This window comes from Canis lupus, chromosome 8 (genome assembly GCF_048164855.1).
Source record: "Canis lupus baileyi chromosome 8, mCanLup2.hap1, whole genome shotgun sequence".
Taxonomy (NCBI): domain Eukaryota; kingdom Metazoa; phylum Chordata; class Mammalia; order Carnivora; family Canidae; genus Canis; species Canis lupus.
In genome coordinates this window covers 60,184,261-60,207,036 of record NC_132845.1, presented here as the reverse complement: position 1 = coordinate 60,207,036, position 22,776 = coordinate 60,184,261, and the positions used below count along the sequence as shown (strand labels likewise).

The window sequence follows — 22,776 nt, the reverse complement described above, 5'->3', positions numbered from 1 at the left end:
TTTATCCCCCTCAAATGACAGTAGATTCTCAGATGGGATCCCAGAATCAATCCTTTAAAAGCTCTCCAGGGCACCTACCTGGCTCAGTCAGTAGAGTGTACAACTTAATCTCAAAGATGTGAGTTCAAGCCCTATGCTGGGCATGGAGCCTACTTAATTAAAAAAAAACAAAAAACAAAACAAAAAAACAAAAAGGGCTTCCCAAGTGATCCTATTATTATCAGTCAGTGTTTGTTACTTTCTTCCATGAACAGTTCAGAAAAGTGAAAAGATTCCAGGCTCAGAAAATTAAGCAGATTTGGCTTAACAGACACATTTTAGTAAGAAGTACTGTTAGAATTCAAACCTATAACCAAGAATTTCAAATCCTGTCTTTCTTCTATGAAGTCTTATGAAACAATAAACAATCTACTCACAAATATCAAAGGCCAACAGCCATCTGGGAAGCAGCGGAAAACATTCTTTCCCTCTGGAAAACCCACACTGTAACTATTAGCTCTACCCTAGAGATTGCCTGTTCTTTCTTCACCTGCTCCAGGATATGGGTCTGCTTGCTGGCCACAGTCTCTTCCTCCTCTTCAGGGGCAGAGGGCACAGATGAGCCGGATGGCTCTTCCAGGGGCATATCAAACAGCTCTCGGATGGTCTGCTTTGGAGAGAGAGGGAAGTGTCAGCACCAATGCAATGATGGCCCAGATCTATGAGATAATAGCTTAGAAGTAATCAGAATGGGGTGCCTGGGTGGCTCAGTCAGTTAAGCATCTGCCTTTGGCTCAGGTCATGATCCCAGAGTCCTGGAATCGAGTCCTGCATGCATTGGGTTTTCTGCTCAGCAGGGAACCTGCTTCTCTTTCTCCCTCTGCTGATCCCCCTGCTTGTGCTGTTAAATAAATAAATAAAATCTTCAAAAGAAAAGAAAAAAAAAAGTAGTAGTAATCAGAAATGCCACTAGTGGGACACCTGAGTGGCTCAGTGGTTGAGCACCTACCTTTAGTCCAGGGTGTGATCCTGGAGTCCCAGAATTGAGTCCCACACATCGGGCTCCCTGCATGGAGCCTGCTTCTCTCTCTCTATGTCTCTGTCTAGGTCTCTCATGAATAAATAAATAACATCTTAAAAAAAATGCCACTACTTGAAGAGAAAGATCTGTGGAGGCCAAAACATCCTCTTTATTTTTTAAAAGGTTTATTTATTTTAGAGAGAAAGAGTGAGCACACGCACATGAGGGGAGGGGCACAGGAAGAGAATCTTTCAAGCCAGACTGCCCGTTGAGAGCAGAGCCCACTGCCGGGCTCAATCTCATGACCCATAAAATCACAGCTTGAGCAGAAACCAACAGCAGGATGGACACTTAACCAACTGAACTACCCAGAAGCCCCAGTATCCTCTTTAATAAACAGGAACAACCCCTAGGGACATATAGCAGTTCTCTATGCCTTCCTGCTTAGACTGGAAGATCTTGGTACCTGTTTAAAATAGGCTGTGGTGAAGTTGCCTCCCTCAATGGCCATGTCTCCCAACATTCTCTTCTGATTTGCCTTTTTTAGGATGTTCTCCTCCACTGTCCGTTCACTGATAAGTCTAAGGAATGATGAAAGCCATGTATAAATAGACAAATACATTAATAAAGCCTATCAGTAAAGAGGATGCAAGTTGAGGGGAAACTAGGCAATACCTGTAAATGTGGACATCTCGGGTTTGGCCAATTCGGTGGCAGCGATCCTGGGCCTGCGCATCCATGGTGGGATTCCAGTCGCTGTCATAAAAAACGACAGTGTCTGCTCCTGTCAGGTTCACACCCACACCCCCACTCCGAGTTGAAAGGATGAAGCAAAATATGCGTTTGTCTGCATTGAATCGTTCCATCAAAGCCTAGAGAAAAAGAAAAAAAATATTATCAGGAAACATATCCCCCCCAAACAGACCAAAGGCTTAGTGGGTCCCCTTCTGGAACCCTGAGGTCTGGAAAATGGAGACAGTAGCTGATGTGAACCTCGAAGGGCTGCAGATGCCCAGGTTACCTGTCTCTGCTCAACTCTAGTAGACCCATCCAGACGCAAGTAGAGGTGGCCATGGTAGGTGAGAAACTGTTCCAATACATCCAGCATCCGGGTCATCTGGGTGAATATGAGCACCCGGTGGCCCTCCGCCTTTAGCTGTCGCAACAGCACTGCCAATGTTTGCAACTTTCCTGAAGAAATATGAAGGGGTACAGGGAGCTTGCTATAAGCTGGAATAGGGAGAACACTTAGCACTGGAAGACTGTAGTTGAAAGATAATAAGTGGGGATTCAGGTGGGGATTTCAATTAGCCTAAGAGATCAAAACTATTTAACTTTAGGGATGCCTGGGCAGTTCATTATCTGACTCTTGGTTTCAGCTCAGGTTGTAATCTCAGAGCCAGCTCCAGGTTCCCTCTTCCCCCTCTTCACTCATACACAGGTGTGAACGTCCATGCTCCCTAAAATTAACTAAACCTTAAAAAAATTGTTTTAACTTTATTTTTCTTCCCTTATGGGGTCCCCTCTTCAGTCTGCTTCCGTCTTGGATCTCACTTCTGCATCTAGCCAAGAGTAGGAAAACATATAGACCCTTGGGAGGAAAAAAGGAACCCTTAATGGTGTATAAGCAGGAAGGAAATCCTTAAGTACTACACTCAGTTATGCCAGCTAAAACACAAAACATTCACAGGACAGGCATCAACAACATCTTTTGGCTGTCATGACCTACATACAGGGATTGAAAAATCACTGAGATCAGAACCATGGAAAGAGGATCTTATGAGGTTATCTTTAGTTCAACCTCCCCATCAAACACAGAAACAACCCTGCAATGTTTCTAATAAATCAGTTTGAATGCTTTTAACAAAGACTTTCAATTCATCTACTCTAAATGGTTTCAAATGTTACAAAATTATATTTTTTCAAATGTCACAAAATTATTTACTAAAATACTGAGTACATATATAGTAATAAAAATATTTTTCTGGTTTTTAAAAAAAGATTTATGTATTCCTGAGAGACAGAGAGAGAATGAGGCAGACACAAAGAGAGAGGGAGAAGCAGGCTCCCTGCAGGAACCCGATGCAGAACTCAATCCTGGACCCTGGCATCACACCCTGAGTCAAAGGCAGAAGCTCAACTGCTGAGCTACCCAGGCATCCCAGTATTTTGCTGTCTTACGTTCTAAGACCACTTAGGAAATCTCCAAACATGTTACTATAATAATATCTCTGCAGGGTTGTGGCAGAAACAATTCACTACTTTTCAAAAGATATTCTTACTTAACAGAACCCAATTTACACTGTAGGTACCTGGCAAGGATCCTCTGATCCCAGGGACGAGAAACCCCAAACCAACCCCAACAGATAAATCATGATCAGTCTAAATAAGCCATAGTTCCTCTTTGCCATTTCCCTTTATCAGTGGTTATTCTAGGGATGGGCCTATAGCACAAATTAAGGCAGAGAGTTGTGAAGCACAGTCAATGAGAACTTTCTCCCCACCCCTAAAAGGGAAACTTGCTGAGAGTATTTTATCTCAAGCCCTGCTTCCTGCTCAGAGGATTGCTGTGCTCCCTAGAACTGTGGCAGCCATAGTAAGACCATCAAGAAATACTCAAGAGAATAAAAAGATAAAACCTAAGGATTGCAGAAAGACCAGAAGGTCCTGGGTCCATGAAGACATCAAAAAGCTGAACCAGTCACATACCATTATTCTCAACAAGTAAACAAACGCTCTTGTGGTTAAAACCACTACTGGTCAGTTTTCCATTACCTGCAGCCAAATGCATTCTAACCAACAGGATTCTAACCAAAGACAAGAAGATCCTTGTGTTTCCCCAAAACTATTATTTACTGTGCAGTCTTCTACCACCTTGCACCTTTCCCATGAACCTGAAAACTCTATGCTAGGCTATCTTATTTACCACTGCATCCCAAATGATTAGCAAAATACAATATATACTCACAAAATAATCACTGAATGAACTGAACCACTGAATGAGTTAGCACAAATTTTCAACTTTCATCAGTCAAATTCATGAATGCCAAGAATCCATCATAAGGCCTACATTTCTTTATCTTGCCTCTAAGTATAACCTGAAAAACTGTTTAATGAAATTCACAAAAATCTTATATACAGCATCCCTTTGATATGGCAGCCTTGCTAGTAGGAGAGGAAAAAAAAGGTCAAGGGATCCTTACTTAACAACAAACTTACCACAATCATACTGGATGAGCCTCAAGTCAGGGAACTGGGTGCGCATGTTACACACAATACGGTGCAAAGGACGAGCTCGGGGCCAGAGCTCACAAGCCAATTGCTCCTGGAAGGCTGCCTGACGTGGGGCCAGCCAAGGAGGTGGGTGGCAGGCATGCAGGGAAGGGGGAGGTGCCTCCACAGGAGGCATGACAAAGATGAACCTGTGAAGGAAGAAGGTAAGCAGTATAAAAGATGGAACTCTGAAAGGCCCCAGAAGTGCACCTTCACCAGCCCTAACCACTACATCCACTCAGAGGCCCCAAGACCCGCTTCCCATTAGCACTTAGCCCTGCCAACCTCTCAATGATTTCTGACAGCTGGTCTAGTCGTTGCTGGGGAAACAGTACAGCCTGGCGGGCAGCCTCGGTATAAGTCCAAAAGGTGGGGTGGCTGGGGCCAGGAGAACGAGGGCCGATGGGGCTGGCAACAGGTTGGGGCAGGGTACAGAAATCCAGGACTTCAGTCCCATACACAGGTGCCAGGGCCCCATGAGCCTCACTAAGTTGGAAAATCCGTTCCAGGCGTTCAGACCGCTGCCGCTTCCGCTTTTCCTCCAGAGAGTCCTAAGGATGAGAGGAAAAAAAAAACACAGAAAAAGTAATCAGTGTCCTCCTGAAAAACCTGACCATTCCTCCCAGAATTAAGCATAACCTATGGAAACCATAAGATTCAAACCTATATTATGCCTTTAGTAGTTTTCTAAGTTGTCAATAATCAAAGTTATTCCTTTCATAATGTTAAATAGCTTCTCTGCAAAAAACAAAACAAAACAAAACAAAAAAAAACCATGATCTTCCTTCATAGGCTACCAAAACAGAATGCCTAAATCTTCAAAATTAAGATCTGTATATCCAGCAAGCTTGTAAGATCGATGATTTCTGGGAATTTTCCTAAGTAACACCTACTCCACAACATTCAAATTAATTTGCATGCTTGAAGTGGATCCAAAACAATTATTAAAAGCCCTCAAGTCACTGACCAGGATAGAGTGGCTAATCAAATCCACGGCAGGTTTCTGCCAAGGGTCAGACTGAAATGGAGCAGGATGGGAACAGCTAAATCAGACATCTAGGTTTCATCACCCTAAGAGAACAAAGAGGAGTGCCCTTGCAGAGAGAAAATCTGTAGGACTTTGACACCGTCTTTTCCCATCACTAGTGCTTCTGGTTTCACAGGCTATAAAACTACCTTTTTTTCAGCACTTACCACATTTGCAGCTTTACATCTGTATGACTCTTTAATTAATAAGACAGCCTTCTATCCACAAAACTTAACGCCATATAAATTCAAGCCACATCTGACCTTGCTCACTATAATCACCCACTATCTAGCACCACGTAGGCTCTCAATCAACAGCGGATATTAGAATGAAGAAAAGGAGGAGACTGGACCCCAGGAGATGGTCCTGAAAAAAAAAAAACAGTGTCCCAAATCGCCCTCCCTGACTGCTCCCTTAAACTTGACCTCTTAAGCTCATGGTGATCAAAGTGAAAAAGGAAAGCATCCTAGCAGAGCAGCTTTTGACAGCTCTCAAAAATAGTAGCAAAAGAGAAAATATTTGCAAATCATGTATCTGAAAAGGTATTTATACCCAGAATATATAAAGAGCTCAAATCAGTAAAGCAATCCAATTAAAAAGGGCAGGGATGCCTGGCTGGCTCAGTTGGTACAGCATGCTCTTGATCCTGATCTCAGGATTGTGAGCTCAAGCCCCACTTTGGGTGTAGAATTTACTTAAAAAAAAAAAAAAAAAATCAAAAAATGACAAAAATAAATAAACGTAAACTGAATATCTAAAATTTCTTTAAAGAAAATACGCAAATGGCCAATCACTGAAAAGATGCTCAACATCATTAGCCATTAGGAAAACCAATCAAAACCCACAAGATATCACTTCATACCCACTAGGATGGCGACAACCAAAAAGACAATAGCAAGTGTTGGCACATATGTGGAGAACCTGGAACCCTTATGTTCTGCCAGTGAGATGTAAAATGGCATAGCCACTTTGGAAAACAGTTTGATAGTTCCTCAAACAGTTAAACATAGTTACTGTTGGACTCAGCAATTCTGCTCCTAGGCATACATCCAATACAACTTAAAACATATGAAAACACAAAATCTTATACATGAATATTTAGAGCAGCCATTACTCACAACAGTGAAAAAGCAGAAATAACTCGAATGTGTCCATCAGCTGATGAACAGATATATAAAACGTATACCTTACAATTGAATGTTATTCAACAATTAAAGTTCCAACATAAGCTACAATGTTGAAGAACCTCAAAAACATTAAGATGAATGAAAAAGCCAGTCACAAAAGACCATATACCCTATGACTCCATAGGCAAATCTAAAGGGACAGAAAGATTAATGGTTTCCTAAAGTTGAGAGATGAAAGGGTTGGAAAATGATAACTAAAAGTGTGGGGTTCTTTTTTAGGATCATGAAATGTTTTCAAGTTGAATGCAGTGATGGTTGTAACCTACGTGAATATACTAAAAGCCAATGAATTACACACTTTACATGGATAAGCTGCATGGTATACTATGGTCTTTAGGTCAAACTGTTCAAAGAAAAAAAGAGTTTTAAGAATTTTCTACATACTTGTAGAGCAACCAACATTTAGCACAAACCATGGGTAAGGGATCTAGTTCTCCTTTCTACTTTCAGCAAGCCAGACCAACATGGCTTGCTGAAAGATCAAAGGTGGAGTAAATGCTACTGATAGTGGGGGCCTAGTGCTGAGGCAAAGTATAAGCAGCAGCTCTGGAAAATAAAGGGAGAAAAAGACAAAGAGGGCCTGGAACGATTCCCTAGATCTTTCTTCCTATTACTTCCTGGACTATTTCACTCAATTTGAGCTGTAAATTTAACAACCAAACATATATGGAACCATACACATAACAGAAAACAAACAGCTATTACAAAGTTCATGGAAGGACAAGAAACATAGTTCTTTTTATTGCCCACTTGATCACCATGGAGGTAAAAAACTGTAAGAGATAACCATCAGTCAGAGGCTTGCAATCTTTAGGGAACTGTATTCCACGGTGTCACCTCCCCTCAGACGTTCAAATACTTGACAAATGTGATGCTTTTAGCAACTGAGAAAAGTCTTCCTATCTCTGAGGAATGCCTCTTGTCCAAAAGAGGAGAAAGCAATGGAGTCAGCACATCTGAGTTCTCACAAGTTGTGTCACCTCTATAACATCAAGTGGCCTAGTTTCTTCACCTGTAAAATGGGCAATTAGATGCCAACACTAGCTCAAGAATAAGCAAGCAAGTACCAAATTAACCAATAGTAACAAGGCAACCTTGAACATACCAGTAATTCTTTGAAGTTTTAAACGCACATTAGGTCCTCAATTACTCCCCTGAGAAGGGCAGAATATAGATATTATTCCCATTATACAGATAAGAGGACAGGGCCAGTCAAGGAAGAGAGAAGGTACTGATCCAACTGCACACTCAACTACCAGGTCCACAAAACTAGGCTTTGTAATTTACCAAGATAAAAATAACATTGTTCTACTCCACTTTACCAACGCTCCAAAGAAACCCAACTTCCTATTTCCTCTCCTCTGAGAGAGTAAACTTACCAGATAGAAAGGGGAACGAGGTGGTGGTGGGGGCTGGCGTCGAGGCCGGGGACCACTGAACGAGGTAGCAGTGGAGGGAGGGCTGGGGGGACCAGGGCGCAATGTCAGTGTCTCAGGCTCATCCTTGGCAACAGGCAGCCGGGATACCATGGTGACAGGCAAGGGAGCAGATCCAGATGCCGAAACCACAAGGGAGGATGTCTGGGAAGCTGGGGCCTGTGTTGAGGCTGGGGCTAGCGCCAGAGTCTGGGCTGCAGCTGGGCCCAAGGGCGGCACCGGAACAGGGGCAGGACTCAAGGTCAATGTTTGCACCGAAGCTGGGGTCAGGAGTGAAGCAGATGACGATACTGGAGCCAAAGTCAGTGTGTGAGCTGGGGCTGGGCCCATCGGAGAAGCTGGAGTCAAAGGGGGTGCTGGAGCCAGAGACAGCGTCTGCGATGGACCCAGTGGTGGTCCTGGCGCCAAAGACAGCGTCTGCGATGGAGCTGGTACTAGGGATGATGCTGGAGTCAGTGATAATGTCTGAGCTGGAAAAGGCCCCTGAGGGTTCCCCGTTCCCAAAGAGAGGGTCTGAGATGGAGACGAGCCACCAGGAGTGGATGCTAAAGCTGGGGCTAAGGCCAGTGTCTGCGAAGAAGCTGGGCTTGGGAGAGGCGACGGAACCGGGGCTGGTACCATAGTCTGAGTTGATGATGGAGCCAACACAGGAGTTGGGGCTGGCACCAGTGAAGAAGCTGAAGCTAAAGGAGTTCCCGGAGTAGATGATGAAGCCAGAACTGGAACTGGAGTCTGCGATGGAGCCAGGACAGGAGCAGGACCTGGTGATGGAGCCAGGACTGGAAGAGGAGCCAGGGAAGGAGCTGGAGAAGGAGCCAGGATTGCTGTCTGTGGAGCCACCATGGGAGCCAGAGAGGTGGCTAGAGCCTGAGATGCAGAAGGTGCTGGAGCCAGAAGGGAAGCCTGAGCTGGAGCTGGATTTGGTGCTGCCGGAAAAGGATTGGCCAGAGCAGAAGCTGGTACCAGGACAGGTGAACATGCTGGGGCCACAGCTGAGTTCAAGCCTGGAACATGTGAAGAGGCTGGAGCCAACAACAGAGGGTGACCAGGTGCCTGAGATGAAGACAGGGATGGAGTTGTGGCCAAACCTAGAGTCAAAGCTGACGCTGATGGGGAAGCCCCAGCTGGTGCCAAAGAAGGAGGTCCAGGAGCCGCTGAGACAACAGGTGCCAGTGCTGGAGTCACATTGGTCAACAGAGCTGGGCCAGAAGCCGAAACAGGCAAGGGGGCTGAGATGGGGATGGTGAGTGGAGCTGAGGCTGGGGCAGGAGGCGTGGTCGAAACAGAGATGGGAAGTGAAGAGGACACTGGAACTGAGACTGTAGAGGACACAGGACTAGCAAGAGGAGAGGAGTTGGGAACTGGCATTGGAGAAGAGGCTGGCCCAGGGAGTGAGGACTGCACAGGGAGAGGAGAAGAGATGGTCAAGGGAGCAGCTCCGGGTGCTGAAGCTGTGGAGACAGAGGATGAGTTAGCCCCAGAAGTCTTTTCATTACTTCATCCCACCCTTCTCCCTTACCCCCACGCTTTATCCATTTCCTAGAAAACCTTCAATCCCACACCATGAAGTCAAAGATGCAAAGACTCTGACAACTTAACATTTCCTTTCCCTCCAAGATTTCATGAAGTATATTTTAAAATAAGGCAAGAGCTCAGCAGCCTCGCTCTGAGGCCCACTACAAAGTGAGTCAGTATGCTGATAAACAGAGAATCTTGCTGTGACAAAGAAACCCTCCGGACCACCCTATGTCCATTCCTGGCAAAAACATCTGCTCTTAGCCACCTGGACTCACCACTGACTTCGGGCGAAGGACTGTGGACCAGCTTGAGAAGAGGCCTCACCAGAGTGGACGTGGGGATGGGGGCCCGGGCAGTACCCAGAGTAGGTGTGGGTAGCCGGCCAGGGGTTAATGTGGGGCGCGGAGTCAACACAGCTGGAAGCCCAGAACTCGGAGGCCGGGGTGCTGGGGCCAGTGGAGGAACAGGAGTCAGTCCATCCCGAGGGGCCTGTCTCACTACAATCTTCACCACGCCTGTATTATTCACCATGGTTGGTGGCACTGCAAGAGGAAGCTACATTGAGGGGAAGGTAGAAAAGAAACAAGAGACCCAAAGGATGGAAATAGTCCAGGGGCAGGAGAGGGTAGCAGACAGATATTGGAGATACTGGCAAGGGAAAACAACACTGGGGGAAGGCTGGACAGACAGTAGCCCAGGGCATGCCTGAAAGGACCAAGGCCAGCAAGGGCTAAGTAAGTAGGAAGGCCAGGAGCCTCACCCTGGTTAGCAGCAAGCGGAAGGCTGAGGCCAGTGGGGGCAAGGGTGGTGCTGGGGGTCGAAGAAGGCAGCACAGAGACAGGGGTGGGGCCAGGGGTCGGGGCCACGGCCTGGATGAGAGCCACATGGGCAGGCTGGCTGATGAGGTGGTGCTGCCCCCCTGCTGACACCAGGTGCACCACATTCCCTGGGTTAAGGGAAGAGAGAAAGAAAGAGAAGCAGCTATCAGCAGGAGGAGGATAGAGGCAAGGGCCAGAGGAAAAGGAAAGAACAGAGAGGGGATAACTTCTCTAGAATGACCTCATCCCTACTTTTCTCAAAAGAGCCCTTCTAAACATTCCCTTTGGCCCCATCCCACCAAAAGTTAGGAAAAGAAACATAAAGGCTGACGTCCGAAGAGAGCAACAAAAACAAAGAGACAAGGAAGAGGAGAAAAAAAGCAGGACAGGGGGTGGGTTTTACCTACTTTGCAGCGGGCGGGGCTGCCCCACAGCAAGCTGGCGCACCTGCGCACCAGTCAAAGTCAGCTTGTTGCCCTGGATTTGGAAGGTGAGAGGTTTGCTTCCTCCTGCACTAGCCACTGGACGTTGTGCCAGTGAGGCCAACTGCCCGATGCTGACCACTTCACCTGCTAGGAACAAAGAAGGGACTTAATGTACACAGCAACTACTCTTTAACACCACTTTGCCTCAAGAGGCACAAGTCTCCAGTTCCTCCAACCCTCCTAACTCAATTTACCAGGTTCCAACAAACTCAGCCTTTGAGCCTTTGATGTGCTACCCCTTCCAATCCCATTGTGTGCCCAGCAATCTTCTTTATATCCTCTAATGGCCTGCCACCATACTGAGCTAATCATCACCCCCAACTCCATGCTGCCCTTTATCCCCAAATAACTTTCTACTTCTAGGTCTATCACTATTTACTCATCTCTGGTGTCATTTCCCCCACTAGCCTGAGAACTCCTTGACAGCTCTTACTCGACTATGAATTTCCAGCATATGGTAAAATATTTCACATGCATTAGCTACTTGGAGTTTTATACTTTCAACATTCTCAAGCTTTTCTCCAGCCCTGTAGCATATATACACTCCTCCCATCTTAAAACCTTCATTCACAGACTCCTGAGAACTTACAGGGCAGGCGAGCCTGCATATCAGGAGACAAGATGAGGCGCTGTGGTGCAGGAGTAGAAGCTGGCACTGCCGTGGTGGGAGCAGTGGCTGTGGTAGTAGAGGTGGTGGTGGCAGCAGCAGAAGGGAAAGTGTAGCCTGGTGGCACTGTCAGGGGCTTCAACAGGCTGGAGGAGCCTGGAGGTGGAGCAGGGCTTAAGCGAACAGGTGCAGGTGGGGCCGGCTTCAAGGACAGGGTTGGTGTAGGAGGCCGTGAGGTCCCACTAAGGACCCCCAGGGGGGATGGCAACACTGCAGACACAAAGCAAACATCTGTCAGATATAGCCTTAGCCTGCTCCCAGAAATCACCACACATGCTCCCAACCTATCAAATACCACACCTGTCTCCAATTTAGCATCCTCCCTACTCTAATTTCATTACTTCTTCCCCAATCTGAACAGGCATAATCACAATCTGCCTGAGGTAGCCCCCAGCACACTGGCCCCCTTGTAACTCACCCTGGGGAAGAGGCCCACTGTTTGGCTGCAGTGGGGGCAACAGAACAGGGCCAGGAGGCCGGGATGCCGGAATAAGTGGGGGCCCAACAGGCGAAGCTGACACCATCAGTGGTGCTGGCAGCATTGGAGGTGTTGGGCCAGGGGTGGGCTGGGCGGAGAACTCAGGGCCTGGAGAGGGTCGGACGGGGACAGGGCCAATGGGGGTCCGTGGGCTGTTCACCACCACCACTGTCCGGCCTTCCTGCTTGGGCACTGGCTGCAGCATCCTATGAGGACAGAAACAAAAGGGTGGGTAGGAAAGGGAGGGAGAATAAGGAATAGGAAGTTGAAGAAGAAACGTAACAGAAATTACAAAAGCAAAGGGGGTAAAAGAAAAGGACACAAAGGAGAAAGAAAGAGAGATCCAAGATAACCAAAAAGCACCAACCAGAGAAAGGGAGAAACAAATCAGTGACAAACACAAGAGCCCCTCCCAGGATCCTCTTCTAGTTATTGTCTCCCCCAATTCCTCCAGTACGTTGTATCCATCCTATATAAACATTCTAGCCTAGCCTCCAACTCTCTCCTTTCCACCCCAATTTCCACCCCCAGCCAGCTATAGCCACTTTTTCTAGGAACCCATCCCCTTTATCCCTCAACCCTGGTACCTGTTAACCTTCATCTTGACTGGTTTGGGCCGGGGTGGGGGATCAGGAGCTGTAGCCACTTCTAGCAGTACCCGGCGGGACAGGCGGTGACGGGGTAGAAATGTCTCAGCCTCATATCTAGAGACACGACCCTCCAGGCCAATAAGATCAAACCGACCCATGTCTATCCGCTGGTACAAGAAGAACACAAAAGCATGTTGTCAGAGAGACCAATACAGCAATGATTTCTTGGATATGACACCAATAGCACAGACAACAAAAGAAAAAAAAAACGATAAATTGGACTTTTGATAGTATCAAAAGATACTATCAACAGAATGAGAAATCAAGCTATGTAATGAGACAAAATATTTGCAAATCATGTATCTGATGTTAATATCTAGAATATATAAAGAACTCCCACAACTCAACAACGAAACAACCTAATTAAAAAAATCAGGCAAATATACCAAATGGACATTTCTCTAAAGGAAATACACAATAAGCACATGTACCCTAATCATTAGGGAAATGCAAATCAAATCATAATGAGGTACTGCCACCTCACACCTGTTAAGACGGCTATTGTAATAAAACAAAACACCAACTGCTGGCAATAATATGGAGAAATTAGAACCCTTGTGCACTGCTGGTGGCAATGTGAAACGGAGCAGTCACTATGGAAAATACTATGGCGATTTCTCAAAATTAAAAAATAAAACTACCATACGATCCAATTCCTTGTCTGGGTATGTACCCAAAAGAATTGAAAGCAGGACTCAAACTGGTATTTGCACACTTGTGTTCATTGTAGCATTATTTACAATAGCCAAAAGTAAATATAACCCAAAGTGTCCACTGATGGATAAACAGATAAAACAAAATACAGTATACACACGTACATGTCAGGATGTATACAAATACGTAGACATAAATATGATACAAAACATCACCCTAACTTAACAATGAAATAAATTCTGACATGTACTACAATATGGATGAACCTGGAAGACATTCTGCTAAGTGAAATAAGCCAGTCACAAAAGGACGAATACCATATGATCCTATTTATATGAGTACTTAGAATAGGCAAACTTAGACAAAGTAGAGTGTGGCTGCCAAGGGCTGGGGGAAAGCAGAAAATGAGGAGTAATTATTATTTAGTGTGCATGGCGTTTCAATTTGGAAAGATGAAAAAAAGTTTTGAAGATAGACAGTGATGATGGTAGTCACACAACAATGTGAATGTACTCATGCCACTGAAACGTATACTTAAAAATGGTTAAAATGATACAATTTCTGTATTTTGCCACAACAAAACCAAAAGTTTGGAGGGAAAAGTGGCCAAAAAAGAGGGAAGGAACAGGAAAACAAAGTAACATTTAAGTATTTAAGTATAACTAACATGCCAGGCACTTTCAAAAATATTAACACAATTTTCACAAACCGCAGATAATAGACTTTATAATCCCTACTTTCAAAGGCAAACAGCATTAGAGATTAATAAAGAGCTTGCCCAAAGTCACACAGCTAGGAAACAATGAAACTAGAAGAATAGTGCTCAGATTATATAAAAGGAAAACTGCAAAAGGTCAGAATCCAGCCTAAAGAAAAAGATGCAGGGTTAGGATAGGGCCAATAATCTTGGGAGCAACTACTCACCTGAAGGGGGTGGACATCAGTGGCCCTGAGCACCAGAGATGCGGTGCTGAAACAAATTCCTGGGGTGATGAAGGGGGAGGTAACAGGTCGAGGGTCAAACAGGTTTGGATGATTGCAGACTTTTCGCAGCTGCATCAAAATGTTGATGACACTCATGAAATGGCCTGTGGCTAGGGTCTCCTTAGTTCTGGGAGAGAGGAAAAATATATGGGGCATCCTGACAATCACATCTGTTCCAATAAAGAGCCCCAGGGCCCACCCTCGGGCCTCCCTTACGTGGTCTGTGCCATGAAGTCATCATAGAGGCAGCGTTGACGCTTGGAGAGCCGGCAGCGGATAACATGCTCATACTTTTTAGGCATCTGCTTCTCAACATCCACCTTAACTCGGCGCAGCAAAAAAGGCCGCAAAACCTAAAAGCAAATAAGCAAGAGGCTGACAGAAGAATGATGGGCACTGAGCCCCAGCCTAGCCTCTCTAGCTGGGTCTTGAGCTGATGACCAGAAGAACCCTGGCTTAGCCCTTCAGTAAATACTCATGAAGCCATAAAGCGTGCCAAGAACCAATCACGCAGAGAGGAATCAAATGAAAGCCCTCTTCTCAAACATTTACTATCGGTTGAAGGAGACATACACAAAGATGATACCATACCTAAAGAAATGCTTTAAAAAAAAAAAAAAGACACTGAAGGCAGAGCAACTAACTACAGGAGGAATGACTCAAATTACATTTCCAGGAGGAAATGTAAATTTGTAATATTACGAGAGTAAATCCAGAAGAGAAGCTGAGAACAAAACTTGTGGCAGTGACAGTACCACAGAAAACAAAAGGCAAATCTGAAATCCCAAGAGGTAAAATCTGATAGGACATAGTCTTTAAATTCACATGGAAGAAATGGAAAATAGGAATAAAACGAAGGAAAGAGACATAGCTAGTGAAGTCTTTTTGGTTTCTATTCTGATTTACCAAAATGAAGGTGTGATGGAACAAAATGGAGTAGAAATAGGAGGCTATAAGACTCGAGATTTTGGCTTAGAACAGGGTGTGTTCAAGAGAAACTTTGAATTAAAGATATCAAGTTGGGATCCCTGGGTGGCGCAGCGGTTTGGCGCCTGCCTTTGGCCCAGGGCGCGATCCTGGAGACCCAGGATCGAATCCCACATCAGGCTCCCGGTGCATGGAGCCTGCTTCTCCCTCTGCCTGTGTCTCTGCCTCTCTCTCTCTCTCTGTGACTATCATAAATAAATAAAAATTAAAAAAAAAAAAAAAAAAAAAAAGAATTAAAGATATCAAGTTAGAAATTTAAATAGTTTGGTTAAGACTGTAAAAATATAAAGTGGAGAATTCTTGAAGCCTTAAGATATGTTAACTGAGGGATCCCTGGGTGGCGCAGCGGTTTGGTGCCTGCCTTTGGCCCAGGGCGCGATCCTGGAGACCCGGGATCGAATCCCACGTCAGGCTCCCGGTGCATGGAGCCTGCTTCTCCCTCTGCCTGTGTCTCTGCCTCTCTCTCTCTCTCTCTCTCTCTCTGTGACTATCATAAATAAATAAAAATTAAAAAAAAAAAAAAGAAAAAAAAAAAAACAGATGTTAACTGAGATTTAAAAAAAGACAAGAATGTTGAGAGATGTTATTTTAAAAGCTGGACAAAGCAGTTGAGTGTCCAACTCTTGATTTTGACTCAAGTCATGATCTCAGAGTTGTCGGACTGAGCCCTGTATCAGGCTCTGTGCTTAGGGTGGAGGCTGCTTATCCCTCTCCCTCTGCTCCTCCCCCTTCCTTTCTCTAAAATAAATAAATAAAATCTGGGCAGCCCCGGTGGCGCAGCGGTTTAGTGCCGCCTGCAGCCCAGGGCGTGATCCTGGAGACCCTGGATCGAGTCCCACGTCGGGCTCTCTGCATGGAGCCTGCTTCTACCTCTGCCTGTGTCTCTGCCTCTCATTCTGTGTCTCTATGAATAAATAAATAAATAATCTTAAAAAAAAAAAAAAAACTACTTGCTAAATAAATAAATAAACAAACAAATAAATAAATAAATAAAATCTTGCTAAAAAAAGGGGGGGGGGGGACGAAAGGAAAGAGCCAGAAAAAAACAAGAACAGAGAGAGAGAGAAAGAAAAAAAAAGAGAGAGAGAACCCAATCAAAGTTGGAAAAAACCCTAGTAAGAAGAAATCTGAGCAAGGACTGATCAGTATTATTCTACTTAGAGAATGAAGACAGAAATGTCCCCATCAGTAAAAAAAGGAAAATGACGAAGATGAAATAACTCAATTTGCCTACGGCTCAGTCACTAGAACCCTGCTACATGACACTGAGTGAATTCAGCCCAGCACTGGCTTCATTTTCCCTAAAGGTTTTCTAGGTACTGTCCTTAGCCTGCCATTCCCAATTCCCTGCCAAATGTTATAGGCCCTACCTTGTGGAGGCGTTTGACTAGACCTTCATTGTACTCTTGGCTGCCCTCAATCATGCCAGTTAGGGGGTTAGAGAACCATTCTTTAAACTCTCGATGAGACTGGAAGACATGGGGCATCAAAAAGTGCATCAAAGACCACAGCTCCATGAGGCTGTTCTGCAATGGAGTTCCTGTAAGGAGCAGGCGTCTCTGGCTGCAAAGAAACAGAGGGAATTAGAGGGAGGATGATCATCAAGGTCCTAACCTTCTGAGCATCTCACCCTTCAAGCTAAGTCAACCGTCCTACAAACCCCCATTTCCATCTCCACCTGTTGAAGTTGAGCAGTGACTGCCAGCGCTGTGACTTGAAGTTCTTGATGTTCTGAGCCTCATCCAGAATGAGATAGCGCCAGTTCTTACGGCGGAAGGCCTGGTGGTCCTGCAGCACCAGCTTGTAAGACGTGATACACACATGGAAGGCATTGGGCTTGGTCCAGCCCTGAGATATCAGGAGAAAGCAGCAGATAGTGGAATGAAAAGAAAAGAAAGGATACAGAAAAGACATGCTAAGGTCCTCAAGGGACATAAATCAGGTTGGGAAAAAAGAGAAAGCCCCAGGAGCAGGAGGCAGCAACAGAAAAAGGAGGGAAAGGAACTCCTCTGAGGAAAGGGCTTAAGAGTAAAAGAGGTGGGGGGGGGGGGTGATCACATGGAGAGCGAACCTGCCGCTTGAGCTTCCTCTCTTTCTGGGCTCCATAGTAAGTGAGGATTTTAAAGCTGGGGCACCACCGTTTCAGCTCCATCTCCCAGTTCAGCATCACACTGGTGGGGACAATGATCAAATGGGGACCCCAGTTACCTGTTTAGCAAAAGAATAAGAGATGTACAGCATGGTGACTATAGTTAATAATACTGGACTGCATATTTGAAAGTTAAAAGAACACATTAAAAAATTCTAATCACGAGAAACAAGTTTTTGTAACTACGTATAGTAGTGGACGTTAACTAGACTTATTGTGTTAATCATTTCACAACACATACTAACATCAGAACATTATGCTGGATCCTTAAAACCTACATAATGTTACATGTCGATTATACCTCAACTTAAAAAAAAAGATTTTATTTTTATTTTTTATCTTTTTTTCTTTATTTATTTATGATAGTCACACAGAGAGAGAGAGGCAGAGACACAGGCAGAGGGAGAAGCAGGCTCCATGCGCCGGGAGCCCGACGTGGGATTCGATCCCGGGACTCCAGGATCGCGCCCTGGGCCAAAGGCAGGCGCCAAACCACTGCGCCACCCAGGGATCCCCCCAAAAAAAAGATTTTAAAGAGAATTTAAAAAGAAAGAAAAATTAGAGGTGGTAAAGAAATGCAAACTGCGGTTCTATTCTAGTCCCTCAGGTATAACCCTGATCACTCTAATGATCCCCTCCTAAGAATCCTAGCACCTACACTGGCATCTCCCTAGTTACTGACCAGTCAAGGAAGCTACTAAGCAGGAAACAGTGTTTCACCATCCAGCAACTAGTCACCATTAAATAAGCTTCACAGGGAATTGGTCAAGGAGATCCAAGAAGAAGGGCCCTGCCTTGTTACCTTTTTCACAGGCCAAATGGGCAAGCAGGGAGATGGTCTGGATTGTCTTGCCTAGCCCCATCTCATCAGCAAGAATACCATTAAGCTTCTTCTCATACATAGTAACCAGCCAGTCCAGCCCAATGTGTTGGTACTCCCGGAGCTGGCCCCGCAGGAGCAAGGGGATGGGTGTCTTCACCTGGTAGGGAGGAAGAGAGATATCAAAGTAGAAATGAGGCCTTAGTCACTGAGAATCAAAAAAGTCAAGATAAGAAAAAGCAGAAGCTGGGGTCAGGGGTTACCTGGGTAGTGGCCAAGGTGTAACCCTTGGGCTGAAGACTTTCAGCTGCCGCAGCGATGTCAGTAATCTCCTTCTTAGGGCCTAGAGTAGCGGTGGGTCCTGGGGTAGGAGGTCCACTGCCCCCATCTGCCTCACTCTGCTCTTCATCCCGGGCAAGCAAGTATTCCACCCCAAAGTCATCATCTTCCTCCTCTTCCTCATCTGCCTGGCTCTGTGATCCAGACTCCTCAGACTCCTCAGACTCCGATTCCTCTGATTCTGAACTCCCGCTGGTTTCTTCCTCCTCTGAATGCTCATCTTCTTCTTCCTCACTTTGCTCTTCAGCAGATTCTGAAGCACACCAAGGCTTAGTGCTCACCACACCCATTCCCCTCCAAAGCCTCCCCCACAGCACATCCATGACCACACATTCACCTGACTGACTGCTACTGTCCTCAGGACGAGCCTCTTCAGCCTCTGTGGCCCCCTCTGCTTCACAGTCAGAGCTGTTAGCCTCAACCTCCTCCTCGTCCTCTTCTTCGCTACTCCCAGAGCCTGGGCCAGAGGCGTCAGAAGCATAGGCTCCCGCATACTGCTGCAAGAGCTCTTCCATAGATAGCTCACCTGGGGAAGAAATGACACAGGAGCTTCTTGGTGCTTCAAGGGAAAGGAGGTAAAGGAGAAAGGACTGAGGGCTGCCAGTTAATTTTATGTTGGTTTCTACAGACACTCCTGGGCTCAGATCTGAAGGGAGGTAAGAGTTTGCTTTCAACACCTGCTACTAAAGCCAAGCCACACAGCCTTGGCCAGAACCATGGGTGATGCTGCCATCCACTGGGAAGGATATCAAACTAAATCTCTTTAAGATTCAAGTCAAACACAGCCAACATCCTCTTACATCAGTTCCACTTAGCTGTCCTATCACTTTGTTCAAACTTCCATCAAAACTTGTCATATTCTATTTATAATTATTTAACATCTGTCTTTGTCATTAGACCTGGAGTTCCTCTGAGGAGGATAAAGTCTTATTCATCCCTTTATCCCTGGAATTCTGCACAAAGGAGACACCGAGTGGACGCTCAGTAAACATCTGGTGAATGTCACCTTCTCGAGCCAACTCGCTCAGCTCCATGGCATGGTCCACCTCCCCTTCCAACTGCTCCTCAGCCGCTATAGTTTCCTCTTCATCCTCCGCTAAGAAAGAGAATGAAGCAAAATCAATGGGAACAGAATTATAGGACCCAGTCCAAGCTGAACAAAGGAGAAAGCATTAAATATTATGTCTAGACAATTCAAAGGGAAAGGGGCAAAGGATACAGAAAATAAGCCTGACCTTCATCCTCATTGGCAGTAAACTCTTCGTCATCCTCATCTGGATGCCAAGGCTGTTTATTGCGCTGTGTAACAGAGGGTGAGGGTTTCACCTGTATGGCAAAGGATAAAAAGGAAGAAGACCTAAGGTTTAAGCAACAGGAGAAAGGTTCGATGTTGAATACATTGTCACAGAACAGTCTCTGTTCCACTGAGTGACAGCTGCCACTGGTACGGTCCCAGGGCAAGGATGCAATCAAAGGTTTTCTTTCAGCACCAGCTACCAAATCCTGGCCCCACTGCCTGGGGGAGGATCTGTGAAAGTGCTAGATAAGAAACACAGGCCCCCAACACCATCCCTATGCACTCAGACATATGATAGAGAGCTTAGGTCCAGAAAAGACTTCAAGATTATCATCCTAGCTCCAAACCTAGAAACCAATAGGGAGTATTAGGACTATTTCACAGAAGTGGCAAAAACCAGATTAAGTATCTTTTTTCAAGAAGACATAGCAGTTAAAAAGTAGAGTACAATACACTTTTCCACTACAGCATCAGAAACTGCCCGTATCAGAATGCAACTTGCCCCAAACCCAGATTCTTTATCCGTCCCCAAATGAGAGCCAATTACTCTTAACCAGAGAGGACTCCTGAAAACCACAACCAACCTTATAAACCAGATCTCAGTCCTTGAACCTCTACCTCTGTTCCCACTTTTGAGTCCTCCCTCTACTCATTCTCCCCATACCTGTATCACCTGAGAGGGCTCTTCTTCACCACCTTCTTCAGGCCCATCTCGGATATCACTGTCACGAGATGAGGGGGTCCTCGAGGGGCTGGAAGGCCCTCCTAGCAGCTGAGGGGGGAGGGAACGGAGCAGCTCTTCCAATGGCAATTCTCCCTCACGTCGAAGCAGCTCAATCTCACGCCTCTGGGTCTCTGCATCATTGCCTTCCTGTTGTTCTTCAACCTCAATCGTCTCCTCGTCATCCTCTTCCTCCTCCTCTTGGGGTTGGAAGTCCCCATCTATAGCAGGAGAACAAGGTCACAAAGTCCACGGGGCCCTGCAAGCCACAGGGTGGGTTTTCAGCTCTGGAAAGGGTACATGAGGAAGAGTAACAGAGCCAAAGAGGACACACACCTTCATCGTCCAGCCGGGAAACCGGGGGTGGAGGACTAGAGGCAGCTGAGGAAGAGCCTAGACAAGGGGAAGAGCCAGCTTTGCTGGATGCTAGTGGCTGGTTGAGGCTCTGAGATAAAAGGTCTGAGTACTTTTCAGTCTGCCCCACAATGAAGTCCAGGTGCAGGTCCAGAGCTTTTTTACGCTTTTCCTCAAGCCGGGACTGTTGCTTGAATTGCACCACCTGCCACAACATGAAATGAACAGGTCACTAACAATCTTTTATTCATGTACCCTTTTACCTAACATTTAAGGAAACTTCCTCTATGTTAGACTATGAACTAGCTTTTCAAAAGAGAAGAACTAAAATGACCTTTCCTTAAGGAAAGCACAAAGGGAACAAAGGAAAGAGAAGAGCCAGTTTAACTTCAGGTAGCAGGGAAAAATATACAAATGTATCTGGAGTTGAATCTTTAAGACTAGTAGGTGTTCCCAAAGTGGGAATGACGAGAAATGCATTCCAGGCAGCAGAAAAAGCACAGGTAAGTTAGCAGGGATGGGCAAAAGAAAGAATATTTGAAACGAAGAAAGAAAAGGAAAGGAACTAACAGGAGACAAGACTGAAAACATAGACAGAAACCAAGTAGCACTTGAGAAACAATAAAACTTAACATAAGGGAACAAGTTGATTACTGAGAACTTCAATGGTATTTAACCAGCTAAATGGCACTAAGAGGTTGTAGGAAAAGTGTGCAGAATGCCCTGCAGAGGACGAGTGGCCTAGAGGGATCAAAAAGTCTTATTAACAATCCCCTAAGGTATGGCCATATTTTTCCACTCTACTTCTTTCTTCTTCCTGGCACCCAATGCTAGAGAGATCCAATGCACAATGGAAATCTCACTAGAATCACTTGAAGTTAAAATATTTCTCTCTCAAGTTTTGATCGTTCCTGATACCATGCTAACCATACCAAGCAAACCTAAGGCATTTCCCTCTTCCAATCCCTGCTGCCTACCTTCTCCACATTGCTCCAGAATTGCCTGACATCTTTGGCCATGGTGGAGGCAATTCGGCGTAGCTTGGCCTGCTCTTCTCTCCGAGCCCGTTCCTCCTTCTGCCGCTGCTCCTCGTGGTGCCGGATGACCATGCGCACAACCTGTGGAATAAGGAACCAGAGTGAAAACATTCCAAGGCCAATCTCCTACTCCTTCCTCAAATCAAAAGCAAAGATCGTAATCAAGTCCAAGAAATCTGGGAAATCAGCTTGTGTCTTGAGACTATAGGCATTAATAACCACCCTATACTGTTTCAGTTTGGTTTTCTTCAACCCACATATCAACGAAAAGGAAACTGGGAAAAGAAATAAGGAAGGTAGGCCCAGTTGATGACATACCTTACGGGCCACACCCCGTTTCCAACGACGCTCCTGAGCAAAGTCAGCAGAGAGCCACTGCATCTCCTCACATAGATAGTCCCAGTGGCCTTTGGGGCGGGGAGGCTCTGGCACTTTAGGCAGCCTTTTCAGTGACCAGAAACCCTCTTTCCGCAGCTCAGCAATCCGAGTCTCAATCTCAGCCTCCTAACAAAGAGGAGCTAAGTCAACCACTGCAAATAAAACCTACCTCACAAATACAGCTGAATTCCTGGGCACTGATTATATATAGGCACTGTCTGGACTGAGCATTTTACATGTCTTAAGTCCTCTTACCAATCCTGAAAGTAAGCAGGTATTACAACTTTTTCAAGTGAGAAAAAAAAAAAAAGAGAGAAGATAGGAAGATAAAAGTGATTTGAGATCACACAACCAAGAAGTGATAAGAGCTGGAAATTAAAAATAGGTCTAATGACTCCAGACACCAGATTTCACATTCTGTTATTTCACTCAATATCCATGCCCTATGAATATAGGAAAGACTGAGGAAAACATATTCCAAGGGAAGCCTCTAGAGAAGCAGGGAATGAACCCTTCC

At 45.5% G+C, this 22,776-nt stretch overlaps 1 protein-coding gene and 1 non-coding gene across 7 annotated transcripts in view; both read right to left on the bottom strand.

Moving 5' to 3' along the window:
• Positions 1–22,776, bottom strand: part of SRCAP (Snf2 related CREBBP activator protein) — a 33,625-nt gene that overhangs the window by 4,358 nt on the left and 6,491 nt on the right. For 2 of the 6 annotated variants that reach the window (XM_072836513.1, XM_072836514.1), the window contains exons 5-31: positions 22,200–22,385; positions 21,822–21,962; positions 20,827–21,049; positions 20,434–20,711; positions 19,708–19,798; positions 19,479–19,568; positions 18,810–18,998; positions 18,397–18,725; positions 18,116–18,293; positions 17,236–17,372; positions 16,843–17,012; positions 16,535–16,727; positions 14,394–14,530; positions 14,118–14,304; positions 12,477–12,646; positions 11,830–12,095; positions 11,334–11,621; positions 10,667–10,831; positions 10,202–10,387; positions 9,717–9,983; positions 7,867–9,374; positions 4,559–4,824; positions 4,220–4,422; positions 2,022–2,191; positions 1,676–1,872; positions 1,467–1,581; positions 530–649 (exon numbers count right to left, since the gene is read on the bottom strand). In XM_072836513.1, the coding sequence (XP_072692614.1) occupies positions 530–649; positions 1,467–1,581; positions 1,676–1,872; positions 2,022–2,191; positions 4,220–4,422; positions 4,559–4,824; positions 7,867–9,374; positions 9,717–9,983; positions 10,202–10,387; positions 10,667–10,831; positions 11,334–11,621; positions 11,830–12,095; positions 12,477–12,646; positions 14,118–14,304; positions 14,394–14,530; positions 16,535–16,727; positions 16,843–17,012; positions 17,236–17,372; positions 18,116–18,293; positions 18,397–18,725; positions 18,810–18,998; positions 19,479–19,568; positions 19,708–19,798; positions 20,434–20,711; positions 20,827–21,049; positions 21,822–21,962; positions 22,200–22,385 (6,450 nt within the window). The remainder of the gene's footprint in view (positions 1–529; positions 650–1,466; positions 1,582–1,675; positions 1,873–2,021; positions 2,192–4,219; positions 4,423–4,558; positions 4,825–7,866; positions 9,375–9,716; positions 9,984–10,201; positions 10,388–10,666; positions 10,832–11,333; positions 11,622–11,829; positions 12,096–12,476; positions 12,647–14,117; positions 14,305–14,393; positions 14,531–16,534; positions 16,728–16,842; positions 17,013–17,235; positions 17,373–18,115; positions 18,294–18,396; positions 18,726–18,809; positions 18,999–19,478; positions 19,569–19,707; positions 19,799–20,433; positions 20,712–20,826; positions 21,050–21,821; positions 21,963–22,199; positions 22,386–22,776) is intronic. The other 4 variants (XM_072836517.1, XM_072836518.1, XM_072836516.1 and 1 more) reach the window with 3 other exon arrangements.
• Positions 19,887–20,015, bottom strand: LOC140639245 (small nucleolar RNA SNORA30/SNORA37 family). Its single transcript, XR_012036036.1, has one exon. It is a non-coding gene; the product is annotated as a small nucleolar RNA SNORA30/SNORA37 family (small nucleolar RNA).